Source organism: Centruroides sculpturatus, unplaced genomic scaffold, assembly GCF_000671375.1.
Source record: "Centruroides sculpturatus isolate CEXI.00-Female unplaced genomic scaffold, Cexi_2.0 scaffold943, whole genome shotgun sequence".
Classification (NCBI taxonomy): domain Eukaryota; kingdom Metazoa; phylum Arthropoda; class Arachnida; order Scorpiones; family Buthidae; genus Centruroides; species Centruroides sculpturatus.
In genome coordinates this window covers 17,124-45,008 of record NW_019385262.1, presented here as the reverse complement: position 1 = coordinate 45,008, position 27,885 = coordinate 17,124, and the positions used below count along the sequence as shown (strand labels likewise).

The 27,885-nt window shown below is 32.5% G+C and overlaps 1 protein-coding gene across 1 annotated transcript in view; it reads right to left on the bottom strand.

The window, feature by feature from the left end:
* Window positions 1–27,885, bottom strand: part of LOC111636842 (cubilin-like) — a 74,434-nt gene that overhangs the window by 41,019 nt on the left and 5,530 nt on the right. Inside the window, exons 2-4 of the mRNA XM_023382220.1 lie at window positions 23,279–23,512; window positions 8,547–8,900; window positions 898–1,066 (exon numbers count right to left, since the gene is read on the bottom strand). Coding sequence (XP_023237988.1) covers window positions 898–1,066; window positions 8,547–8,900; window positions 23,279–23,471 — 716 coding nt within the window. The 5' untranslated portion in view covers window positions 23,472–23,512. The remainder of the gene's footprint in view (window positions 1–897; window positions 1,067–8,546; window positions 8,901–23,278; window positions 23,513–27,885) is intronic.

Below are 27,885 nucleotides of genomic sequence, written 5' to 3'. Positions count from 1 at the left end.
CATCTAACTCCTTTCAGGGTGAACTGTTGAATTGAAATAAAGTGACTTATGGTTTGTATTGGAAGTTTGCATATAGTTAATCAAGGCCTCCTGCCCTTAAGCTTTCCATATCTGATATTGGCTTTCTTCTATCTAACTCTGTTCTCAAGATTAAGGAAGGGCAATGGACAGACAAATAGATGGATGACAGTAGGAATTTATACGTCTGAAATTTTTTCATATTGCAGCACAATAACCAAATAAAAAGTAATTTACTTTCCTTCAATGTTTTTATTGTGATAAATACATTTTGATACAATAATCCTAATCAGTATTACATATTTCATTTTTTTGACAGTTGAGATCTTTATCTTTCCAATAATTTCTCATTTTTTGTGAATGTTATACCTTACTACTTTTTAGTGATTTAAGAAATTTTTTAGTAATAAGGGTCAAAAGAGTTAGCTGGTATGAACAGTGGGAGTTGGGTTGGTTTGTGATACACAGGTTGTCTAAAAAGAAACAACTTTTGCTGTAGGAAGAAAAAAACTACAAGAAATACTTCATATCTTTGGTCATACGGATGGCAAGAATGTCGTCTACATAGCTCTTGTAGGTAACTATCATTGAAGAGAATAATACCTTTATTCTTAAGGTCTTTATTAAGGCAGGACTTTTGTCAAACATTTACATTTTATTAAATATGTGAGAAATATGATTTTAAGTAATGGGTTGTGATAACAAATAAAATAAAATATTTATAAATTAAATTTTATTCAAATTGACAATAGAATAATTCTTACAAACTACAACAACACAACCCACGATGTCAGCCAAGGAGCGTAAGTATAAAAACTACGATGGTATAAACACACACACAAAATATACTCAAGATCTATCACCTAAATGGTAACTTACCTTTTCTCATATTTCCATTCAATTGAAAATGCTATAAGATAAGCAGTATTATTATTCTTTTGTTCTGTTATTTCTATCTTCCAAATGCACTTTGAATTTCCTGTCATTTTATCTGGAAATCCTGGTGTACTAAAACTACCTTCTAGAGTTCTAAATACTCCTCCACAATCTAAAAGTCAAATGTATATAGTAAAAAAATTTAATTAAACATATTTATAATATATATTATAAAGAAAACAAATTACAGTAGAACATCGATTATCTGAATACCGATCAAACGAAACATCGATTAACCGAAAGCATTCCAGTTGGCAAATTCAAATTTTCACTAGTGCTGTGTGCTGCAATGTTTGGCTATGTCTTGGTCTAGTCAAATATTATTTTTGTTGGTGTGCGTGTTTTAGCTGACAGCACTGGCATGACCACAAGAAGGTTCTTAAGGACATGCCAGTATTTAAACGAGGCATTTTTTCCCCCATCGTGAGCAGTGAGTTTTGCTTGTTTTGTGCAGTGTTTTCCCAAGGATTGTGTGTCGGCACGTGTCATGCTGAATCGGAACGTTTTTGATACTAGATTAACTTCCAAAATATATCTTTTTTATATTTTTCAATATATTTATTTTGTTTGTGCAAAATAAAGAAATAATTTTTAACAATACAATAGCCACAATTATTATTTTAAAAAAATTTTTCGTTAGGCTTAACATTGATGAAAATTCAATGGAAAGCAATATGCAATGAAGAAAAATTTCAACACAGGATAGGTTAATATATTTTTTCGTACGTGATCAGTTAACCAAACAACTCCAGTCCCGAATTGTTTTGGATAATCGATGCTCCACGATTATTATTTTAAAAAGTTTATGTTAGGCTTAACATTATTCAATGCAAAGCAACATGCAATGAAGAAAAATTTCAACACGGGATAGGTTAATATATTTTTTCGTACGTGATCAGTTAACCAAACAACTCCAGTCCCGAATTGTTTTGGATAATCGATGCTCTACTGTAATTACTAAAGTAATGTTTTTTGAAATTTATTATATCTCAACTCTATGAATAAACAAATAGTTATCTATATATTTGGAAAGCACTGAAAACATTTTTTGTAAGTATAAATTATGACAAGTGTAGTTCATTTTATTACTGACATCACTTTGCCAAAAATATTTTTACTTGTGTAGTACATCTTATATGCTGTAAAATATATTTCCATCCATATTTTATTTAGGAAAAAAGTGTTTTATGTATTTACGGCATCCTGTCCTGGCACTCAGTATATTGTAAAATATATACTAATATCTTCAGTTACTCTCCTATTTCCACAGAAACTTTTATTACTAAAATTTCAGTTATTAAAAATTTTTATTCAAAAATTCTATTGAAAAAAATATGATGATATAAGTTTTCTTTTTTATATTTTTTTGTAATTTGTAAATGTTAACTAATAAAGAAAAGTGATGTTAACACCAGTGTAAAACTTAATATCCAATTGGTACTCTTAAAATTGTCCCCCCCTTTTTTTACACACTTTTTTTTTTTAGCCAGAATCATTTATCATTTTAAATCAGTACAATTTATTTTATCAAGCTAATTTTCTTTCTGTGATCAATATGTTGGAAAAGTGCAAAGAAGGAGGTGTCATGTAGCAGGTAACAAACATGGGTCACATCGGCTTTTGCGTTTGTTCTTAGAATTGAAGGTTTTACTTTAAAGTATCATATTCTGTTTGCTGTTTCATATTCTATTGCTGAAAGGGTTCTGGTTTCATTTAATGTAGCTTTCGTTAAGATTGGCCCAGGTTTTCATCATTTATGGCCGTTTTTGCGCCACAACCGAATGGCGATTAGTACTGTTAAGTCAAACATTTCCCTTTTCCCGTGTAGTTTGGCAATTCTGAGCTTTGTCTGCTGGTTTTTGGTCAGCAGGCTTGGTCTTGGTTTGATTTTGTTGAAATTATTTCCCTAGCCCCCCTTTTCGGCAACTTATGGCGATCAATGCATGTCGTTTTGCAGGCCTTCATCGGGCTGCCAGTTGGGTTGTATTTTTATCACCTTATTTTCTATAAATTATTCAAATTTTGCATTTCTAACTTTTGTAGTTTTGGTTTTATGGTGTTTTTTGTCGGGAAGTATTGTGTAGGTCATTGACCTCCTCCATTGACTGTTATACACTACTCCAACCAATACTAATTCAGTTGTCTTCAGGTTGCAAAGTGAGCCATTGGTTGTATAGTGGGTCTGATAGGCTTTTCACTTGTTGATAGTTTTTTCCGGCTGTCTTAAGATGGTTAATTTTTCTTTGGGCGTGGTTCATTTCTATTGCATTCTCATCATATTTTCTTCAATTTAAATGGCAATTCGATCATCGGATATGTCGGTGTGTCTTGAGCACATTGATAAAATCAACTCACAAGGGGTTCCTGAAGAGTCTCAGACCTCCATAGATCAATTATCTGACCAACCTGAGTCCCCAATTGAGTCAGATAATTGATGCTCTACTGTATTTATTATTTTAATTTCTATAAATTATGTTTATAAAATAATTGACTATCTGTTTGCAATAACAATGTAAAACACACTGTACTTATAGTTTAGCATTTCTGATAATATTTAATTAATTTTTAAATTTTAAAATTAAGAAAAACATATATCTGCAACTTCAGATAATACAAAGATATAAAAATCCATAAAAAAGTTAATAATAATTAAAATCGAAAAAACTTTCAAGGTAAGAAAATTTGTCATAAAAAGTCAGATACACAATCACATGATGCCCATCTCCCCATTTTGTGTAACCAAAGTGGTCGAGTTGAAATAAAAGCCTAAACTCCAGTAGAAGTAAAAACAAACTTCAATGCATGTCAAAGATAATAAATTTAAACGAGAGCAAAGATGAAACACGACACAATGTAATTTATGCTAATTACCTTCTAGTATTAATTATAATTTTTTAAATTAAATATTTTTTTGACTGAGTTCGACTAGAAACATATTGAAAAGCTAGATTAAAGTGAAAATGGTGATTTCTCGACATTAAATATTTACAAATTAAATTTTTAAATTGGTGCTGGGTTGACTGCGGGTGTGCAATTTATATTCGAATGAGCACGTGTGACAGGTTTTAACTGGTTGGAACCAAGCACTTCATAGCATTTATTTATATGTTTCTCATAGCTTGAATGTTGGAAGATTGCAAGGAAACCTTTACTAGATACACTGATATTGGAAGCACACAATGTGCAGAAAAGCTCCGAGAAGACAACCTACGTCCCCAAGATGACACCACAAAACCATTTGACTTAGTTTTAAGAATCCAGCCCTCTCTAAGCGCATACTTTGCCTTGCTCATGGTTTACCAACGGCATGCTGTAACATTTGATGATAGGAAAGTCGTGTTTCTGTAAGAAACCGACTTCCAGGGGCAATCACTTAATTGTGCGTCAGTCTGATGTGCAATTAACTGATTGCCCCTGGAAGTTGGTTTCAATCTTATCATTGCTTTTCACATGTATATAAATCTATATATATAAAAATGAATGTGTGTGTGTGTGTGTGTGTGTGTCTGTCTGTCCTTCATGCATTATCATACCATTTATCTGAGTGCCGTGAAACTTTGGGAAGTTGTTTAATATACTCCTGTGAAGGTTTCTGGCATAGTACATTTATCCTACAATAGATGGCACGCGTGTATATGAGTGTATCGATCAGTGTGTTCGATCGATTTCAAATTGTGAAGACCATTTTCCCCCTCCAAAAAATCTCTCTATATATGCATTTGTGAACTGTTATTTACGATATTTGTAATAATTTTTGTTTAATCACTTTATTTCAACTTTTTTTTTTGCTAATTATGTATTCGCTCGAACTTTGTTAAAACCTTAACTGTACCCCAAACAACAACCAAAGTTGTAAGAGGAAATTCGCCTATTTTACCGATCTAGGGATCCCCCCTTTTCCAAATTTTAATATTGACTCAAAACAATTTAAAAAGACAAATTACAATAAAATGGTTTATTATCCAACTATCAGAAATGTCACAACATGCCAAGGAAAAGAGGAAGGAGCAATTAATAATAAAAATTATAAAGGATTAAAAAATATATATAAAAATGGGGAATATCGAACTTCTGACAATCACTGCGAGTGTGTGGGCTAAATTTGGAGAATCCGTGCTTCTTGCATTAACAACTGTACGAGGGATGTTCAAAAAGTATTGGACCTTTGGTTGGCAAAAATACATTTATTGATTTTGAGGTACAAAACCCTAATCCCTTTCAAAGTAGTCTCCTTGGTAGTGTATACACTTCTCCCAGCGTTCCTGCCATTGCTGGAAACACTGCTGGAATGCATCTCTTGGAATGGCCATCAGCTGGTCCGTCGCATTCTGCGCGATGTCTTCTCTTGACTAAAATCGGGTTCCTTTTAGCGGCATTTTCAGCTTGGAAAATAGCCAAAGGTCACAAGGAGCCATGTGGGGAGAGTACAGAGCGTAACGAATCACAGGAGTGTTGTGTTTGGTGACGAACGCCCGAATCAGATGCGCAGAATGGACAGATGTGTTATCACAATGGAGCTGCCAAGTTTTGATCGACCACAGATCCGGTCGTTTGCGTTGCACAGCATCGGAAAGATGATGAAGGACCTCCTGGTAGTACTCCTTTGCAATGGTTTGGCCTTGTGGTGCATACTCACGATAAACCACCCCACGAGAGTCAAAAAAACTGTCAACATGACCTTGATATTGCTGTGGACCTGCCGTGCTTTTTTTGGCCTCGAGGATCGTCCCCGAAAGACTGCTGAATCTTTCAAATGGTTTACGCTTGGGTATCGCCAAGGTTTTTGGCAAAATTTGATGTAATATCGCTGCTCACATTGTTCAGTCATTTTCCAACTTAGTGGAATCCGACAAGAGCTCACTACATGTCCTCACTCATAGGCCGACTGCCAACAACTGACGCTTCCTGCAGGTGGGAAAAAATTCAGGGCTGTGCATGACTTTCCCCTCCACAACTTCACCGAAAGAGGCCTCCCGCACATCATTAGTTTACGTGGAAAAAATAAAAGTCCGATACCTTTTGAACAGACCTCGTATGTGGCCAACTCACGCGTCAAAAAATTTTCTGATTTATTCGTGTACGCACCAGATGGAAAAACAAAAAATATCGTGTATCCACAAGCACTCAAATAAATAAATAGAACTGAAACGACACTTTGAAATGTTTTCCCAATGAAAATGAATAATAATAATAATATAATAATAATGTTTCAATAAAAATGATAAAATGTAAATTTAATTTTATCATAACGAGTTTGCTTGAATTTCGTTTCTTCTGAGATCGCAGCAATGCACGACGGGTAAGCTAGTTTGTAATAAAATAAATGATGTGGTTATAATAAAATATTAATTTTAGGTAATTCAAAGTATGTTCAATTATTTTCATACTTTCACAATGTGTGTTTATATTTTAGAAAATACAAGGGAAGCGGCTCTTTGATGGCTTTCATGGACAGCACATCACTGTAGTTTACTTTACGTTTTAGTTTCTGTCGAAATGAAAAATGAAAGACACAGTTAGAAAGCAGAAAATCATGGTGCATGCCAAATATATAAACATCCACTTAAAAACCAAAACTTTTGTCTTTGTCTAAAGATTGTCTCTACAGAAGTTATTAATATTTAGGATACTAGTTTAAAATCTTGTACCTTCTGGCATGAGGTTTGCTCGATCTTTAATTTTACAGAGTGCTAGAAAGATACAAGCTTTTAAATGACTGTCCAACAACGTTTTATTTAATAACAGTTGAAATTAAATTTATTATCACTCAACAATTATTATTATTGATTTTTCTATGGTAGTCAAGAACGAGTGATGTCATCGTTTAAGCTAAAGAACAATAGTAGAAAGACCATTGGAAAGGAAAAATTTGGTCAGCAACTTACTTCAGAAACTATTGGATTCTATATGATTTTCCATTGCTAAAACATGAGTTTTTACTTTTAGTATTAAATAAAATCTATTTCTTTCTTTTGTCCACTGTGCTTAAATAAATACAAATGCTAAAAATAATGCCGTATAAAAAATCACTCTTAACACCGAACTATAGGTGTACTTATGCCTTAGTGCAGTGTGATTGTATCAAAGTGCTATGGAGATTAGTATTTCACATAGATACAAACAAGGCAAATTCCTACAGCATGTGCAGAGTAGCAAGCCTTGGAAAGCTCCTTGTTATGTTAGCCTATATACATGTACAATACATGTGTAGACAACAGTCCTTATCATGTTGCAAATGGTGACATAATAAGGCATATGGAGATGTGCTAGTCACTATTTCACGCCCCAGCGCATTTATGAAAAAAATTCCACAAGGGAAGTGAAGAAAAGCAAGTTTGCCTCAGAAAAAAAAGGGGAGCTATAAAAAAAGTGAGTCACTTTAAGCCCTGATTAATGATACATTAATTACAAATTTGTTATAATACTTTTGTAACTTTTATAATTATAACAACAGAGAACTTAATAATTTACAAAGATACATAATTTTAGTTCAGTTTGAGATATCTCTTTCTACTAAATGAATATATCANTATATATATATATATATATATATAATAATAATAATAATAATAATATAATACTGTGAGAAAAGTATTTGGCAATCCTACACTGTCAGCAGAAATTATGGTATTGATCAAGCACTTTGCCATAATACTAAAAGCAATTTCTTCTGACCTACAAAATAATGTAGATCAAGAATATGCCATTTCAACAGCAAAGCTGTTAGTAAACCTACATCCCTGGTATTACATGTCAATAAGCTTGCATAAAATCCTAAACCTGGGGCCCAGATTATCAACTATGTATTGCTTCCAATTGGGCAGCCATCAAAAGATGCCCAGGAGGCAAGGAACAATGACTGCATGTAATTTCGTGTGTTGCATACTTAAAATTCTCAATGCAACACAAACAACAATCATATTCACATTACTTATTTCATTCAACTAACTGATATACTTCTTGAGGTTTTCCTAAAAGAGAAAGTAGAATGACCATCTCCAGAAGTATGTCTCATGCTGAGAATAAGTCACAAGGAATCCAACACAAAAAAGAATGGAGATAAGTTCTGATAAAGATTGAATTTCCAAACCCTATTTTAACTAATTTTTTTGAAGTACTTTCGGTTTAAAAATATTTTAATTGAATGGAAACAGTTTAAAACCATTATTTCAATGATAAAGAATTATGTCTGGTTTTCTCTGAAATGGTACTAGTGTGGATGGTGCAAAACCATAATTTCAGATAACTCAAATTTTAATATTAGTTCAGGGAAAGACTTAATTTCTGATGGTCTAAACAAAATTCTCTGAAACTGAAAGAAATAATACAAACAATAAAAATAAGATTGAGTTCTATTCTTTACAAGATGACTCAATAATCTGCTAATCATCTTAGATGTAAACAAAAGCATTGTAAAAAAATATAGGAAATAATAATAAAATATGATGCAATACTGACACTTCTATTGTAAAAATATAATAATTTCTTGTACTATTTCAGTTAATGCTTAATTTACTAGAAACATGTCCCAAGTGTTAATCAACATATTACTGTAATAATTTAAACAGTATTAACCATAAATAATATCTTACCTGTGGAATAAACATCAGCATAATAACCAATTCCCGTAGACATTTTAGAACCAGACTCTTCTGAGGAATTACATGACCAGGCCAATAATTCTAATGCAACATCAGAGTATATCAGAAGATCATTTGCATTATTATTATTATAAACAAAAGTTTTATCATTTTTAGTGTCATGAATTTTAACACAGTGTCTGTCTGCCAAATGAAACATTTTAAATGACAAATATAAAAAATCTTTTGTTGTAGATCTTGAGATATTTGTCCAGCAGTGAGATCGAAATGAATAAGCATCAGGAAAATTAGGAGAAGTTATTTCAATTTTACTTCCAGACTTAATTAAAATATCTGATGAACAACCTAAATAAAATAAACAAACCAATTAACATTAAGTGTAATAATTCCATGTCTTTTTTAAAAATGTATTTTCTAAGCATTCTCTTATTTGCTTAAAAGTTAATTTTTAATAATCACTCCACTTAAAATATTTAACTTTACAAGGTTCACAAGCACTTTTAAAAACCAAAGAACTAGTGAAATGTAACTTCAATAAAAGTTAAATTTCACTAGTAATGACCCAGATTAGAAACACTAAACTGTTAGAACAACACCAGTATGACACCATTGTTATCATTAGGAAATCTTGGACACAAAGTTAGAAAAATGATCTTGTGAAAATTTGAGAAGGCCAAAATTGAATTTATGTGAACCAAAAATATTCCACCTGCTGAAATCCATCATCAGCTTAGAATGTATGGGGATAATGCTGAATGGTCTGCAACAAATTCGTAGTCTGGTGTACATTTGTTACGAATGTTTCAATGGGAGATTTATCATCATTCTCCATACAATCTAGACTTGACTCCTCCTAAGTTTACATCTTGCATTTGAAGGAATATTTACTTAGCTGCCATGCTTCCACGGCCAAAATATTTGAATGGTGTAAAGCAACCAGATTATAGGCATTCGTGCATGTGCTTTACAGAGCACCAACCTCATACGGTTTAGCTGGTGGAAGCTACACATCAAAATATCGTACAGTCGACCCCCCTATAACACGGGTTCCTATAGTTCAGATTCCTATATCACGGCAAAAAAATTGCGACAGTATTCGTACAAACATGCTAAAAAAACTCCTATAATTCGGTAAAACGTCATCGCCGACTAGTGTTGTGACAGCATTGGTTGAACCTAGACCAATAGCGGATATTGCACAAACCATTGAATTTAAACAAGCAGCGGACCTACTAAAAACCATTTATTATTTAATGTCCATAAAAATTATATTTATATTAATGATGTCTCTAAAGTTCAGTGAATTTTTCGCAAAAAAATAATTTATCAGGGAGCACGCAAGTGCCATTCGATGACCATCTCCACGACGAAAACAAGCTTAAGCAATGGCGTAGTCGAACTGTGCACACTCGGTAAGTAATTCTACAATTTTTTGTTTATAGCATAGTTTATATGGATTATTCCCAAAAAATTATACGTATTTTGGAAATGTTGAGTTGAATTAGTCTAGAATCGATTAATTTTATGGAAGAAACCTTTCAAACAGCTGTAGTCCGTAAACTGCATACGTGCTGGGCTGTGATTGGATGGACTCCTAGAAGCTGGATTCATAAAACTCAGAACATATCTACCATGTTATAGGGGGGGTCGACTGTATAAAGCTTCCTATCCAGGACCGATTCTGGGCTGTTAGCTGCCTGCCTGCTAGATATTTGGCTGCCCTTGCCCCATTATATGAATCGCGAGTAGATTTATAACTTAACCTAACCAATAGAAATTTACTGGTATGTTTTTATGATAGTTGACAGGAGTTTAAAAAAATCCATTAATATATTTGATACATTTATTCTGTTCTCCCACCTTGTATTACTTACAGACTTCAACGTTAATGATATTATGATTTAGTATGTCCTCCAACTATAAGGGGATGCAGAAAAAAACATGTACAATTCTTATATGATGTTAAAAAATTAACTTTGGCAGCATCATATATTATATGTTTTTTATCAAAGCAAGAATTGGCAATTTAAAAGGCATAGGAATCTATTAAATCTAATAACAAATAATATAAATAACACCTTTAACCATCCAGCAATAAAAAATGTTTAATATGACAAAAATGTTTTCAACTGTTTTTAACAGCCATTTTCAGTTGAACCAATATTAAAAAAGAACATTAAAATGGAATGCATGAAATACAAATTAAACAGAATCCAAGACGAGCAGGTAATAACAAAGGTAATTATACTAAACTTGTTTATTTACTAAATATATCAGATAAGCTATTAAAAATACATTTAGAGAAGGCTACAGTTTTTACTGGGTTATTGAACAAATGAATAAGAATGGACCCTAAACCAGGCATGGCCAATATACGGCGGCCTGAATTTATGTGTCTTGCGATCAATTTTTCAATATTAGGTACTAAGGTCCGAATAGTTTAATAAAAAATTGTGACACCTAAAAAAAAAGTCAACAATTCACTGTATGTTTAGAATTAACCCTCCATTACAAATCTCTTAAGTACAGCATAGAACGTTGATAAAGCATGATGATGTGAAAAATGTATCTGTAATCTCTATCTACAATTTAGTCTCTACAGAGTGACACCACAATGAGATCTTGCACCACCTCAAAATCTTCCTAGGGCAGCCTCTGGTTCGACCTGTGGAAAAAGTTCTCTTTCCAATTCGGCCTGGGGGCAAAAACTGTTGGCCATTCCTGCCCTAGACCATCACTGATGCGCAATTAACTGATTGCCCCTAGAAGTTGGCTTCTTACAAAACAGCTTCCCTATCATCAAATGTCATGACATGCCACTGAGGAGAGGTAATTCTAGTAGAGGATTTAGGCATTCTGGATCCGATCATATTGTTCCACCTTCAATTAAGTAACCAAGCATACAAATAGACTTAAAAGAGAAGGTGTGGCTATACACCATATTATTTTGTATATATGTATTCTAGATTAAATAGTTTTAATAACTCTCTCCTCTTCTTAATCCTTCTTTTTAACTTCCTTTGTTTATTGTTCTGACTTTTGGGAACAGGGGTTCTCTTCCATCCCACCCACTAGGGGATCAGGTGGGACAATGCACTTTGGGGAAGATAGCAAGTAGCAATTGAAGTCTCTAACCATCACTCTTTCGCTGGACTCAAAAAGGCATGGACATTGATCAGTAAGCTCATGAGACGGAATTTGATGAGAGCAGAACTGAGAGCCATGAAATGGAGATCTGGATGATGGAATAGGAGAGATCGTCAAGGCTATTAAAGAAAAGAATATTCAACACATGAAATAAGAACCCAGAGCTCCTCAGAAGAAGGGCACAAGCCAACATCAAAGTTTATCAAGTATTGTGTACCCACTATCCTATTCATTCTTCTCGTTTCCATATCTCTAGATTTTCTATCTTTAGAATTAATTAGTTAAGGATCACACGTGTTTGATTATTATTGTCAGGTAAGTAGTTACCACAGAAGCAAGCTACTTGGTTTGTTGTTGCCATTAGGCAGTGATAGAAATTGGTATTGTGAGAGACTGAGGAAATCCAAAAGAACTTTTCTATATATAATTGTTTATCGTGAGATTAAATTTGTTTTAATCAAATTCATGTGTTTGTGTATTCTTATTGCATTTCACACTTTTATAAAGGAGCATTTTGCCTTATTGAGTGTCAAGTTATACTTATGGACCATGTCAATAAAACTAGCAAAATTATGATCATGTTCTTCTACAGTTTTTCTACAGATAGTAACATTGTCCAAGTAAGCAAAGGTATCAGCCTTGCTTTAGTGATTAGATAGAGATGGAATGGTGAAACACAGCAACACCATTTGTGAGAGCAAAGCTTAACTCAGTGCCGATTAGGCACCAATCGATTTTTAATTAGTTAGTGTAAAAATTCCAATTGTTTGAAAAATCTGAAAAAATTTTTCTTTAAAATGAAATAAATCCCGAATAATTTTTCTTTAATTTTACGATGTACTATTCAGTTTTTGCTTAAAGCCTTTCCTTATTTTTATTTAATAATTGATGTCAAATCAACACTATGGTGCACGTGATCTCAGATTTCAAATTTCCTGCCAGTTGCTATTATTTAAAATAGCTGCAGCAGCAGCACGTGCACTCCTTCACTTATAATAGTATTATTTAAAAGTGAATAACTTCTAAAAAAAACTCGAATTTGATCCAGAAATAATTTAATTTTTTCCATTGGTATTTTTAAATCATTTTATAAAATTTTATGATGCCATACTCTATATAATTTTTGTATTTTTTTAATTTTATGAATATAAAAATTCAAGTGACTGTAATGTATAAATTAAAGAATTTTCATTTATTAATTGCATCAAGGCATGTATGTATCGAGCAGATAAATGGCAGTTTTTTTTTTATAGTATTTCTCAACTGATATGTTCTGAAGCAATTCCCACAATAGTTTTCAAGTTTATGACCCTTTTATTCAGAGAAATTTTATGAAAATCAATACCTTTTCACCACCTGCAGTAAATTCTCTCGCAGTGTGAGAGCACTGTACTCTCATGATTATGTGCAACAATTGCAATTTAATAAAATAACTATGTAGAATATTTAACCTTTACCACAATGCTATACATTATAGTGGAACTTCGGTTAACGAACGTAATCCGTTCCACGAGTCCGTTCATTAACCAAAGCAATTTTTCTCATAGAAATTAATGCAAATACAATTAATCCATTCTAGCCATCAGTATTTTTGAAATTTTATTTGTAAAATGGGTTTTCTTTAATGAAAATATAGGAAAATGTGCTCATAAACAGTCGATCTAGGTTAAATTTTTGGAAAAGGGAAAAGATTCGACGGGTATAAAAACATCACATATGATTGTTAAAGTTCTAAAATGACACATAGCAGAAACAGTAGGCTAAATTATGAGCAAAAGGCTTATAGGTTTATCAACAATATCTGATCAGAGTCGACGAACAGGTGTCAAATAAATGCCTCGGAACAAACCTTTCTCGTGACCTGATCTGGTTTCAGTTTTCACCTGGAGACAAAGAAGAAAACAATCGGGAAGCGAAGAATGGGACGCAGGACTAATTGTAAGGTAAGATTCAAGGAAGAAATACTATACAAACCCCGAATCTCAAGGTCAAAATGCAATTTTCCTAAAAATTCTATGGCGATTAATCTGTGTTGTCTTCATTTGGATTAAGCCTGAAGTCGTGCCAGTCGTTGCAGCTCTGTCAACTGTCATCGCTTCTGTGATCAAACGAACCCATCTTGTCTGCTCTAGGGATAAGACTGATCAGCTTGCACTATTGTAGGACCAGCAATATGCCACTCCTCATGCCGACAGAAAATACTGTAGATAAGCCATTTCCAACCACCTGAAATATGTAAGCATCTTCCCATTCTAATAAACAATTTCCACTGTAAAATACTTGTCATCTTTGTCTGCTCTACCACCACCAATGTACGAATGGACCCTAGACCATCACCGACACACGATTAACTGATTCCCTCTAAAAGTCAGCAAGCTTACAAATTTGACACAAAAAGCCGTTAAGTTTGTTATCCGAGACAAAATTTTTGCAAAATAAAAGTTTGTTAACTGATTTGGTCGTTAACCGGGGTTCCACTGTATATCTTTTCCTCCTGGTTTCAATGACAGGACCAATCCCAACACATTTCAAATAAGTCATTGCAGCTTTTTTTGATAATGCAATTTTCTTGCTTTGGAGTTATTGTCCCGCTGTGCTGTGATCAGTTGTATGATAAGAAATCAAATTTTAACGTTGCAAAATTGAAAGTATTAATGTTCATAACGTAGCAATACCATTTAGTAATTGCGAGCCAAACATTTATTTGGTAATTTTATAAATATTTTTTAAATTATTAAATATACAGTAAAATTAAAGAATTCATTACTGGTAATACTAGTTGTCAAATCTGAAACAAAACGGGCTGCATGCGGCCCAAGGCAAGTTCCAATGCTCAATTTGTTAGTCATTTGACCCACAACTGACAGAGAAGGAAGTTTATAAAAACAAAGTAATAAACGTTAGCAGTTTATTGTCATTTACAGTGGGGAACTGCCAGAGTCTTTTACTTTGATGGGAGAAAATATACAAAGCTTTACTACCCTGAATTTGAAAAATAATACGATCCTGTGAAATTTAACAAATCTGATGTCAATAATGTAGAGTTGAAATTATTTACAGTGAGTGAATATGTGATAAGTTTAGTTTTTTGCACTTACAGATCAAATTACGGAAAATATAAATAAAAATCTCAGTTTTTTTAAACCCACAAGTATTTTATTCTTTTAGATAGTAGAGAAAATTAGAAATTGAAGATATAATCATAGTTGAGCACATATATCAGTAAAAATATAAAAATTGCATTAAAATAACTCTCTCTAATGAACGTCTCAAATGAAATAATACAAAGATATAAGAAACCATCAAAAAAAAATTTAGTTAATAATAATTAAATTGAGAAGAAAAAAACTTTCAAAGTAAGGAAATTTCTATGGTAAAAGTCAGGTAACAGTCACGTGATGTCAGCCTCTCCACCGGTCAAGGTTGAAATAAAAGTCTGAACTCCAGTAGAAGTAAAACCAAACATTGAGGTGTGTCTAGTATAATAAACTTGAACAGGAGCAAAGACGAAGCATGACACCTTGTAATTTATGCTAATTACCTTCTAATATAGCTACAACCAACAGACTGCCGAAAATCTATCGGGCTAGTTTTATGCTAATTACTAAATAAATTACGTAATCAATTTGGTACTAGAGGTAAGCGTTAGGCGCCATCTCTTATTAATATTAATAATTATAAATAANATAAAACTAGCCCGATAGATTTTCGGCAGTCTGTTGGTTGTAGCTATAATTATATATCGGGTTGGAGATGTTTGTATATATATTACGCCTTGCCGGGGCTTGCGATGGCCGGTTGAGAGCCGTATGGGAAGTAGGACGTGGGCACTGAATGTGTCCCCAGCCGGCGTTGTAATAACCGTCGATGGTTAAGTAGTTAGATTATATACGCTGGAAGAGGAGATCGGATCAGAGGTCCGGGTAGCGTAACTGGCAACGCATCTGCACGGTAAGCAGGAGTTGTGGGTTCGAGTCCCGCTCCGGGCCGATTTTTTCTCCCAGCGGTTCCAAATTATTTAAATTAATTAAAATTGTTTATAATTATTAATATTAATAAGAGATGGTGCCTAACGCTTACCTCTAGTACCAAATTGATTACGTAATTTATTTAATAATTAGCATAAAACTAGCCCGATAGATTTTCGGCAGTCTGTTGGTTGTAGCTATATTATATATCGGGTTGGAGATGTTTGTATATATTTACCTTCTAATATTAAAAAATTAAAATCTTCAATAAATTATAATCAAATTAAGAGTTTTTGACTGAATTTGACTAGAAACATATTGAGAAACTGAATTAAAGTAAAAATACTGGTTTTTCAATGATAAATTTTCATTAATTAATTTTTTAAATTGGTGCTGGATCGACCATGGGTGTGTAATTTATATTCGACTAAGCATGCATGTGATGACAGGTTAAACTGCCAAAATTTATCAAAGCTTCAAAAGCAGTATAATGTCTATCTTATTTATAAATGGGGATTTGCTGGTAGTCTCAATGTAAATCTATAGTGCTGAAAATTTTATAAGAAGCTATTTTTGGGATCAGATCATCAATCCTAGGAATAGGGAATGCATCAAATTCAGTAAGTCTATTAATAGTGTGAGAATAGTCTATAACTAACCGTTTTTTTACAATTACCACCTGGGCTTTCCATAGTGAATTACTTTCTTTAATTATTCCTTCAGACATCAATCTCTTAATTTTTGAATCAATAAAATCCTGATGAAAAGTACCTAAATTTAGTAGCAATTGGTCTTATGTCTTTAGACAGGTGTTTGAAAAAAATGGGCAAATAGTACTATGGCACAGAGCCATATTTTGTATATACTATATTTTCTTTACTCCTTCTCTTCCTCTTTGTTCTTTTGTCTTTCATCTTTCTGGAATGTTCCTTCTTAACTCTTTCCCCTTGGATGCTGGCAACTCATATAAAAAACAATAGAAAAGAAGTCCTGAGGGCTAAGCTGAAGAGAACAGGACACGTTTTGGCTGGACGTCCAAGCAAGACAATGTGGACTGGTAGATCTCCAGGTCATTAGTAGCATCGACTGGAGGTAGGAACAAGTTTTCTCAATTATAATGTCTGCTCTGGCAAAAAGAGAAAATTGAGTCTAAGGGAGAATTTCAAGGAGATCCTTGCAAAACAGGAAATACAGATTGATCATTCTTCCTGTAAGAACACTGGAATCAGTCCTTGATTCCAGTTCTTACAGGAAGAATGATCACCTAGAACTACATTAAAAAATGGGTACTCCTTTCCTATGAACTTCTTTCTTATTCATTTCAAATCTCTCTCTCTCTCATTCTTCTTTAGTTTTAATTAGATTAAGGCCTTAGAAATAATTATTTTAAATTTGCAGTCCTGAAGGTATCACTGATGATAGTTGTTGTGACCATATTTTTGGTTTTGGTTTCCCTTATTGTTTATTCAAGTTTTATTTTGTTAACAAAATCTGTAAAAATTCCCAAAATCTGTGGACTGAAAAGGAGTTGGAATCCAAAGAACCACGTTCATCACAAAATAAAGACATTGTCTTTGTATGCCTCCTTTTGTGATGAATGTCAGAGTACTTTAGCAAATGCTACAGAACAGATTAATAATGACTTATGAGAGCCACCAAATTTGAAATAAACACTGGTGTGTAAAGAAAGGAAATCATGTCCTAAAATTACATCAGCACAGAGACAACAACAAAACTTTAAAGTATGGCCATTTAAACCAATAGAAACAACACACTTACCCTTCACAGTTGAATTTAAGATGGATATAGCCATAGAAACCTGAGGAAAATGAGAGGTAATCTTGAGACAATGGCATAATGCAAAATGATAATCTATAAAACTCTCAGAGCTACCAGTATCCACTAAGGCTTGGGTTAAGATATGGTTTAACTTTATATCTACTATAGCTCTAGACCAGGGGTGTCCAACCCGCGGCCCGCGGGCTGCATGCGGCCCAAGGCAAGTTCCAATGCGGCCCAATAAACGTGTAAACAAAACCGACAAATTGTTTTATTTTATTTATTTTTTTATTTCAACAGCATAAACTCAAAAAAGAAGTTTCACAAAGCCGTAAACTTTTATACATATTTTATTTTTGAGTGAAAAGGAAATATTTTCAAATACTTGGAGATGTGTGGTGACGAAGGAATACTAAATAAAGCTAAAGTTGTGACTCAAAGGGATATAAAAGGAGAGAAAGGCCAAAAGATAAAAAGTAGTTCCTCACTACTTTTTATCTTTTGGTCTTTCTCTGCTTTTCTCAAATTTGGGTCTATAATCCTTTGAGTTCCAACTCCAGCATTATTTAGTATTCCTTCTAGCATTGCAATATTTGACTACTTTGCGCCAAATTTGGCTACCCTTTTTTAGTTTGGTGTAAAAATTATCATTTGGCACATTGGCTACTTTCTGGGCTACATATTATTTATAAATATATTAGTCGAATAAAAATGCACTTTAAAATGGTGTTTCGTCGTTTTTTATTAATTAGAGACCCAAATAAAACAAATATTTGTGTTTTTCAAATAAATTTTTGTTTGTCTCCTTTATAATAAGTGAATTTATTTATTTTTAAGTACAAATTGAAAGTGTCTGTAGAAGTAATTTTTTAAAATATCCTTTTTCATGATAAAGTTTTAATACTTATTACTATAATCTAGACTTGTTAATCACAAATAGATTATATATACTTGTGGCCCAAAACGCCATGACTTCTTCCAATGTGGCCCAGAGGAACAAAAAGGTTGGACAACACTGCTCTAGACAAAGGGCTAGAAGTGACTGTTGCCAGAATCAAGCAGCCGTAGTTGTTTTATTCTCTCTCTTTTTTACATACTCTAGAAAAGTATCCTCTCTTTCCACAACTGTTATAATTTTCACCTGTTGTGAAGGTGATTCATATAACCACAATATGGATACTTCCATTCAGTGGTAGCTAACATGAGCAGGGACAAAGTAATATCTCCGAGATTGTTTAGATCATCTTCTGCAGGTTCTTTTTGAGTGGAAATCCTAATTGTCTCCAATACTAGTATGGTAAATACTAAAGTTTCCAACTAGGTACAAGCAGATTTTAAAGTATGGGCACACAACAAAGCTTCCTTGAGTTTTAGGGTATGACCTTCTAAAAGTCGTCATCAAATCTGAGGGGATAATAGCATAGTGATAAAAGCATCACATACATATTCACTTTTATACTTTTTGGCAGAAACAGAAATGAAGCTGCAGTCCATACTTAATGCCTGAAGTTCTGACAGTATTGGTCAATAGACTCACCAGGTTGTTGGTGACAATTAATAAGACAACAGTGAGCAAAAATTTCATTTACAGGCTTACCATTAAGACTTAGACTGGTCTATATGTGGTCTTCAAATCCACAGCACTCTGATATATAGGAGTAGACTCAGACCAACAAAATTAACAAGAAGGCTAAATTTCCTTACATTGTCCATTTCCATTGATGATATGAAATTCTTGAAGATTTGATACCAATGAGACCATTGTTGAGAAGTGCCACTAATGTTCGGGTCAATATTAAAGCATTTGGGTTTAAGTAAACCATCCATCTTACAATAAATTTTAGACATAAATAAATTGTCATATATAGAGATGTTATTTTAACAAAGGCTTTATTCGTGTCTTCTTGGCCAGTGTACAAGAATATGGTGTCTGCCAGTTCAAACATCACAATTACAACTGAATATGGCAGGGAAGTGTTGCCACATTACCACAAGTTCCATCTCAAGTTTCTGCTTCGCTTATAAATTCTCTTTGTAAATGTAATTATAAATAACAGAAATGGAAGGAAAGTACAATGTTATCTTCTAATGATAACAGATATGCATTTTTAGAAGATATGTGGATTATGTAAAGATTTTATTTTTGTTCTAGAAATTTTATGGAAGGTTTATACCAGAAATAATGATAAAAGCCACAAATTACAGTTTGTATTTGTACTAAATTCACAATATTGCTAATGTCATGGAATGTGATACAGCATATTATATTGTGGCTGTCCACCATGTTTGTTTTGTATAATTGTATATAGCAGTGGTTGGCAACCTGTGGTCCATGGACCATTGATGGTCCACGAGAAAATTTGGACAATGATCAACTCAATATTACGCAAAGTATTACGAAAAAAATGTAAAATGCTTAGTTGCTTTTTTTTCACTCATTGGGGTTTTTTACTTGAATCTAAATCCAAATACAAAGTGACTGTTATCAATAAATCATGAACAATAAACAATATTGTGAGTGTGATTGTCGTCCTTTGTGGAAAAGTGCTAAGAAGCAATAAACTTATTTCAAACAAGCAGCAACAAACTTTAGGCTTGTATTAATTTGTTATAATTAAACAAGCACATTTCATATTATTATAGTAAAATTCATGATAGTGGTCTATGGGATTCAAAATTGTGAATTGTGGTCTGTGAGGTCCGAAAAATTGCAGACCACTGGTATATAGAATAAGAACTCCTTTCTTCTTTCCTGTAACTCTTCTTCCTTCTGTCTTTAACCCTTTCCTGTCACATGACAGGAGCTTTACTGTTCGTGGGTCCTGATTAGCCAGTGTACAAAGGGAAAGGAAGGGGTCCTGCCCAAAGGGGATCTGGGGAAACCAGGAATTGACGAGAGTCACTTTGGGTTCTCCACCGATGAGAAAGAAGGTCAGGTGAGAGAGACTGAGTTACTAGCTATGAGGAGTCAGATCTAGGAAGATAGAAGGAGAGAGAGGGTCAGTATAAACCATGTGTGAACGGTGACTTGGAACTAAGTAAGCAAACCTTTCCGTACAAGCTCAAGGACTGCCTTGGAGCACATTTAATGGTAACTGATTGTTATTACCCTGGACGTGAATGGAATGGATGTTCATTGTCCATGAAGCGACCATAGTCAACATTACTCCAGTATCAGGATCCCCCATCTAAGCTACCAGTAGACTATCCAACATTCTTCATCCTTTCTTTTCTCTTTCTAGTTGTAAGTAGTAATAATATTAGGTTTAAGTTGAATTGTAATTGTCTTAGTTTTAAGCAGAATTGTATATAAATTAATTGTGGTGCAAAGTTCAAGTGAGGACATAGTACATATATTCCACTAAGAAATTTAGTTTGGTTTCGTTCTTGCAAATCTTCAAAACTAATTTTCTATAATATCTGGTCGGCATTGCCATCAATCATTATATCTCTAACTGCATTATTATCAATTAATAAACTCCACCATACCTTTCAAATGCAGTCTAACTTGCGCAATTGAATCTGAGAAGATTGTAGAGCGTGCATTTTGGAATTACCGTTTGGCAAATTTAAATTCTGTACATCGATTCTGAAGAAGGTCTGTTAATTTGACTGAAAACATTCGATAAGTGTTTAAAATAGACTGCATTTTAAAGGTATGGTGGAGTTTATTAATTGATAAGAATGTAGTTAGAGATATAATGATTGATGGCAATGCCGGCCAGATAATACATACATACATACATATATAGATATATATATATATATATATATATATATATCAGTGGTGCCTTGTATAACGTACTTAATCCGTTCCAGGTGCACGTCCGTTAAGTGAATAGTCCGTTATACGAAATGCATTTTCCCATAGAAATACATGTTGAAACATATAATTCGTTCCGCAGCATAAAATAACTGTACTACCATAAAAAAATAAAAATGGAGCAGTCACCAATTATGCCGGGTAGTCAGATGTTGTGAGGAGGAGGTGGAGGAACAGTTTCTTCACACATTCATACAGATACAGACTTTTTACACATTGCAGCAGATTCAGTAGAGGCTACCAGTGCTTGTGGGGTCAACTCCTCTTGTTCCATCCTTTGTTTTTTCCCTGCTGGCTTCTTGAAAAACATGTCCACAATGGTCTGTTTCTCTCTCTTCTTCAACACCTGTTGGAAATGACAGGCAAGAGTGTCATTGTAGAGATCATTGATCCTGTTGGCCTCAGCTCTGTTTGGATAATGAGTGTTGGTAAACGCCTGAACCTCTCCCCATTCGACAAGGAAGTTTTTGTCAACTTTCACTCCTCCTGATGATTTCTTGCATTGTTTCAATTGAAATCACCTTTCTGTTTTTTTTAGAAGCCATGATTTGCACAACACTTGAATAAATGTAAATACCCTGCACTGTGTTGATGTACCTAATAAACAAGGGAGCAAGCCTAATTCCAACGCTCTGTACTTCAGATATACTGATAAAATATTCTAATAATACTAATATATTATAAAAATAACATATTGTCATTGGCAACGGCAAAAGAGTGGAAACATCATTCGCACTTGTTTGTAGAAAGTCCATTGGTTGCCTCACGTAACGGCCAAACAGAAAGTCCGTTATTCGCAGCGTCCGTTATACGAGGCACCACTGTATATACACACACACTTTTGTTCTCTGTAACAGGCAGTCCAACCTTTATTCCCTCACTTCAATCAATAAAAACATGATTTGATTGTTATTTGCATTGTCTTATTGTCATGTGTTTCCAATCCTTCAGGTTTGGTTCTTTCCAATCCTTTTACATTATAAAAATGAATAATATATATTCTCAATTTCTAGCATAATTAAATAAATTTTATTTTACTTTTCTGAAATAATAACAGTTATAATAATATTTTTACGGAAAGAAGACTTTGAGAGAAATTTACGTATAATATTGCTATGTAATAAATCATAAATACCATACATCAGACCTGGGAAACAAAATGATCATGATGAACTGATTTGATTGGTCAGTAACAGATAATATGGTTCATTAACTCATAAATCCCTTGTAATTTTAATAGGAATATTAAATCCATATTTTTTACAGAGAAATCTTTAAACTGTTCACTATAGATTGGTAATATTATACTCTGAGATAACTTATGGTGGATACAAAGAAGTGTTCTTTGTATCATTGGTCATTTTAGAAATTCTTATGTTTTGCCCTAAACAATTTCAGTTAAGTGCAAAATGAGTGCACTGAAAAGAAGCAAAACTTGTGATTTGTATGACAGAGAAATATAATTTTTTCTTGTTGTTAAAAATAGATGGTGCCGTTTATGTCTTTACTAAAAAAAAGAACCTGGAACATTAATTACCATGCAATAAATAAATGTAACTATGCTTTGTAGCATAGTTCTATTAGGGTGGATTATTAAAATTTTAGAAAAGAATAAAAATGTGACAGATCATTGATTCTTTTGACTCTTGAAAGTTGATCACACCCCAATATAAGTTGAGCAAGCTTGCAATATATTATGTTGAGATTTTAAAAGAACATTATTAAAAATATACTCTACAAGAGTACAGTACACTTGTAAAGTTGATCATCATTCTGTCATATAATTGTTAAGATTATTAAAACAAATAAGCTGGGTTTAAATTATTTAATATTTAATATGACATTATTAAAAATAGTCACCTGGAGACAAAGATAGATTAATTGGNTACCATATAAAAATAATTATAATATGAAAAAAAGTTACAAAAATCAATTAAATAAACTATTACTAAATATTTAAATAATTGTACAAAATAGATTTATAATCAAACTCAAGTTTTACTTACTTTTTAAAGTTTGAAAGCTTGACAAAAACACAGTGGATTCTTTGCCAGATGACAAGCAGACACCTCTTGTTATGTTCAGGTAAGCTCCAAGAGATGCGGGTAAATATATATTTGGCATAAGATTATGATTGTATTTAATGTTTTCAACAAAAGTCATCTTGTCATCTAATTGGTAAATATTTACGTAATCCATGGGGTCAAGAGCAATTGAAAAAAAATGAAAAGATAATATTTCTGTAAAAAAAATTAAAACACTTATTTTTGAATTTGCTTTAGTTATTATTAAATTTATTTATTAGCTAGTAAATTTAAAAGTTATATCATCCACATTGCTAAAAATCTTTGAGCTGTTTATATTTTGTTGGATCTAAAAATCATTATCTTTATTGTGGCTGTATGCCATATTGTCTGTATGCCATATTGTCTGTCCTTGTGTTTCGTTGTTCTTATAATTTTCTCTATTCTTTGTTCTTTCCACTTTCTAATCCCCTTAATTCTTCCATCTTGGAGGTGAGATCCAATTCCTGGAATCACCAGCATAATGAATGAAAGGTTACCTGAGGACATACAAGGTGAAGAGAGGTCACGTTTTGAGCTGGTTCCTCGAAGAGAAAGAACGAAAAGGAAGACGTGAAATTGTCAGATACCTGAGAGATGGATGAAGCCATAATGAGTAACCCTGGACATTCTTGTACTGAAGTTAGAGTGCTGGAGTCAGTATTTCATTTGACAAGTTGTGAGTTTCAAATGAGTGACCAGTAGTTTGGATAAAATAAAAACCTTGGACAAAGGGAAAGAAGACAGAAATGTGAATTATGTGCAAGAAGTTTCCATGTGGCCCTTCACAACATGAGAAAGATAGCACAGAACAAAGATACCCTGGTCAATATCTACCATCTTTGCTATTTCTCACCTTCATCTCCAAATTTTCTTTCTTAGTGTAAGTTTAGCATTAAGGGTTAGTGATAAGAAATTATTTTTGCAATAATTATTATTAATTTTTGTATATCATTCATTAAATAAACCATCACCAGTTCATAACCAAACACAAAAATTCTTGCTACAAATGTTTTCATCTCTATGTAATAGACATCCTCAGGTATTGACAATATCAAACTAGTAGAATAGAATGTTTTTAAAAACATTCTATTCTACTAGTTTGATATCTAGTTTGACTATTCTACTAGCCATTAGTTTGATATCATCAATACCAGAGGATGTCTATGATTGCTAATATATGCTAATAATAATAATATTGCTAACGATTACTAATATGATTGCTACCGGTGCCAAAACACCTACATTTTACTCAGTAAGGAAATAACAGTTAGTGTGAAGAGAAGTCAAAATTTAGTAAAACTTGAGTTGCAATGTAATTAGAGAATTGTAACTTTATTTGAAGGATTATGTACCTACCTAATGAAAACGTTAAATAGAAATTAAAACATTACTTTAGAAAATTACTTAAAAATGCCAGGATGAATTACAGATTTAATTCACAAAAGTATCACAAAAATGTCTTCTTAATCTAATGTCCTTTTAAACACCTCAGGAACAAACAGTCCTTACGGCAGAGTTTTTTAAATTAATGTTTTAATTGCAAATTAATTTTTATGATTGTGCCATAACCAGGGGATGGTTTTAATGTTCTTACATATTGAGGTGAAAAAATTAGCCTATAAAGAAAGGTTTATTCCATCATAAGGACTGTTTGTTCCCAAGATGTTTAAAAAAACATTAGAGTAAGAAGACATTTTTTGTGATACTTTTGTAAATTAAATTTGTAATGTATTAAATAGAAATATTCAACAGAAATTATTACTAAACAGCAATTTACTATTTTTTTCTTTATAAATGTTAAAATATTTTTCGTGGTATCCATAATTTTATAATTTGAAATTTTTGTATATTTATACCAATGTAGCATTAAAATAATTATATTTTNAAAATTATTACAAATGCTTTATTGTAATAAGAAAAGTCTTGTTACAGGGGGTTGGCTTTAGAGAATTACAAAAATACAATTAATACTTATTTAACATTTTTTTTAAATATCTTGTTACATAAAATTTGATAAACATAACATATTAAACATTCAATCTACACTATCATATTTCAAAATCTTTAGAATATGAACAAAAAAGTTATGAATATTATACATCATACATAACAAAATTTTTTCTAGATTAGTTCTGAAATTTTCTTCTTAATTTAAATCATAAGATTCTTTTAATTTAAATTTACTATGCGCTTCTTCAAACTTTGTGCACTCAAGGAGAATATAATAAATATTTTATAAAAATGGTTGTAAAGATCAGGAAGAACTTGCCTACCCGCTGGCGGAAAAAGATTAATAAATTTAATGGTAATTATATCCATTCCAGGAGCTGTTTTCGTTATTAAATTGCGAATTGATAATCCAGTTCTTCAAAAGATTTGATATCGTTGATATTAGTAGACAATTATCTGATACTTCGGTATATCACAAACAATATGATACGAATCTTTCAAACCAAAGTAAGAACTAACATGAAAATAGACTAATAAATAGACTAATAAATAATAGTAGCATTAAAATAATTAAATTTTCTCACTAGCAAAGCATTATAACTTTTTCTGTCAGTTAAGAAAGGAAAAATGGTAAAAAGTGACAACAGGCAAACTTTGTAAGATCTTGCAAAAATTTATAAACAAAAAAATTATTTCCAATGGAACATTTATTCTGTGCGATGTCTGCAATGTGACAATATATGTTGATGAAAAGAAATCAAAAGTCTAGGATCCAGCAACATACATGAAGTGCAAAACATAAAAAGAACAAATCCTTGAAAGTAACTTCATCAAGACAGTAACAGTTTATTGAATGTTTTGCAAAATGCAGAAAATCCTTCAAAAAATCAATTTTTTTTTCAGGACAGTGCTAAAGCATTTATCACAGCAGGAATTCTGTTATCTAAATTCAATCAACTTATATTTAAAAGTTAACTTGAAAAATATATTGGAAAGAAATTGCTAGATGAAAGCATTATTAGGAAGAATTAATTGCCTTCTACCTAACAGGCAACTTTCCAAAAAGTAATAATAATAAACAACGCTTTTTGCCCGCGACTGTAAATTAGACAGAATTAGATAACCCAACAATTAGGGTATAACGTTTTGCAGGGCTTATCACACCCAGGCCGACTGGAAGAAGGACCAGAACTTTATAAAAAAGGTTTGGTCCTTAATAATCACATATCAAATTTAGGTAAGTATGCATTTCGGGTACAAGGACCCCTCATCAGCTTACAAACACATGGCAACAACGTAACAAATACAATACCAATAACCTGTCGGTACAACGGGGTAATCAACATATGCAGTGCACTGCATTTACAAATTATCAAAGTAACTTATACACTAAAACTAAATTATCAAGTATAAATCAGCATCCAATGACAATGTGGTATCACATATTATCTCCACCCGTAAATGTCTTAGTTTCTCCTACATTTTCCAAATTCTGGTAGACGGTTACACTATTAATAATAAATATTGTTAAGTATATTAAAACCTAAACAAAAGGAGGGGAGAGGAATCCAACAATGAACTTACTCTTATTAAACCAATTGGTCTCCAAATTTTAACACAAAACAAAATACAACTAATCTATAAGCCTTTGTGAAGTCAACTGCACTGTCCATCTGCATTTTACAAGGTGATGTGCCTAAACTCCCCACATCTGTTCAGCATCTGTTTCAAGGTTAAGTGAAAACAATGTCAATCCACCCCTCATGTAGCTTCAGTCCCATGTTGTTATTAATTCTGATGTCTTCCTGTATCTTCAGAATTTCTAGGTGTTCCTGTAGTCTTCTTTTAAGTTGATTGTTTTCTGTCATAATACACTTGATGCTATCTTTTAAAATTTCACAACCTTCAGTGTTGCAATGTTGTGCCACTGATGATGATATTAAATTATTTTTGATGGCATATATATGTTCTTTAATTCTTGTCTTTAATTTTCTACCAGTTTCCCCTACATATCTTTTTTTATGTGAACAACTGCAATCTAATGAGTAAACTACATTATCTTTTTCTAAAACATTATGTTCAATGTTACCATGTTTACTGTTTAGCAAATTTGCTATGGTGCTTTTGTGGTTTGGTACTAAAATAATATCTAATCTTTTTAATTCATTTTTTAATTTTTCAAAAACACCAAAAACATATTCTATTTTTAGGTACACGGTCTTAACATCTATTGGTTGTCTATTTAACGATATATTTTTCCTTTTGCCTTTACTTGCTTCCAACCACTTAATCAATAATGTTCTAGGGTAATTATTTAGATTAAACATTCTTATTATATTTTGTATTTCCATTTCTTGATCAGTGTGCAAGGTCGTTCTTTCTTTAATTTTGTTGATATACATTTGAAAAGTGTTCTTTTTTATATATAAAGGTATATTAGATTTGAAGTCAATAACTTTATCGGTAGCACAGTCTTTAACATATTTTTTAAATAATAATTTGCCATTTAATCTAACAACAGTAAGATCTAAGTAATTCAGTCTATTATCTACTTCTTTTTCACATTGAAATTGGACATTTTTATTTATTAAATTAAT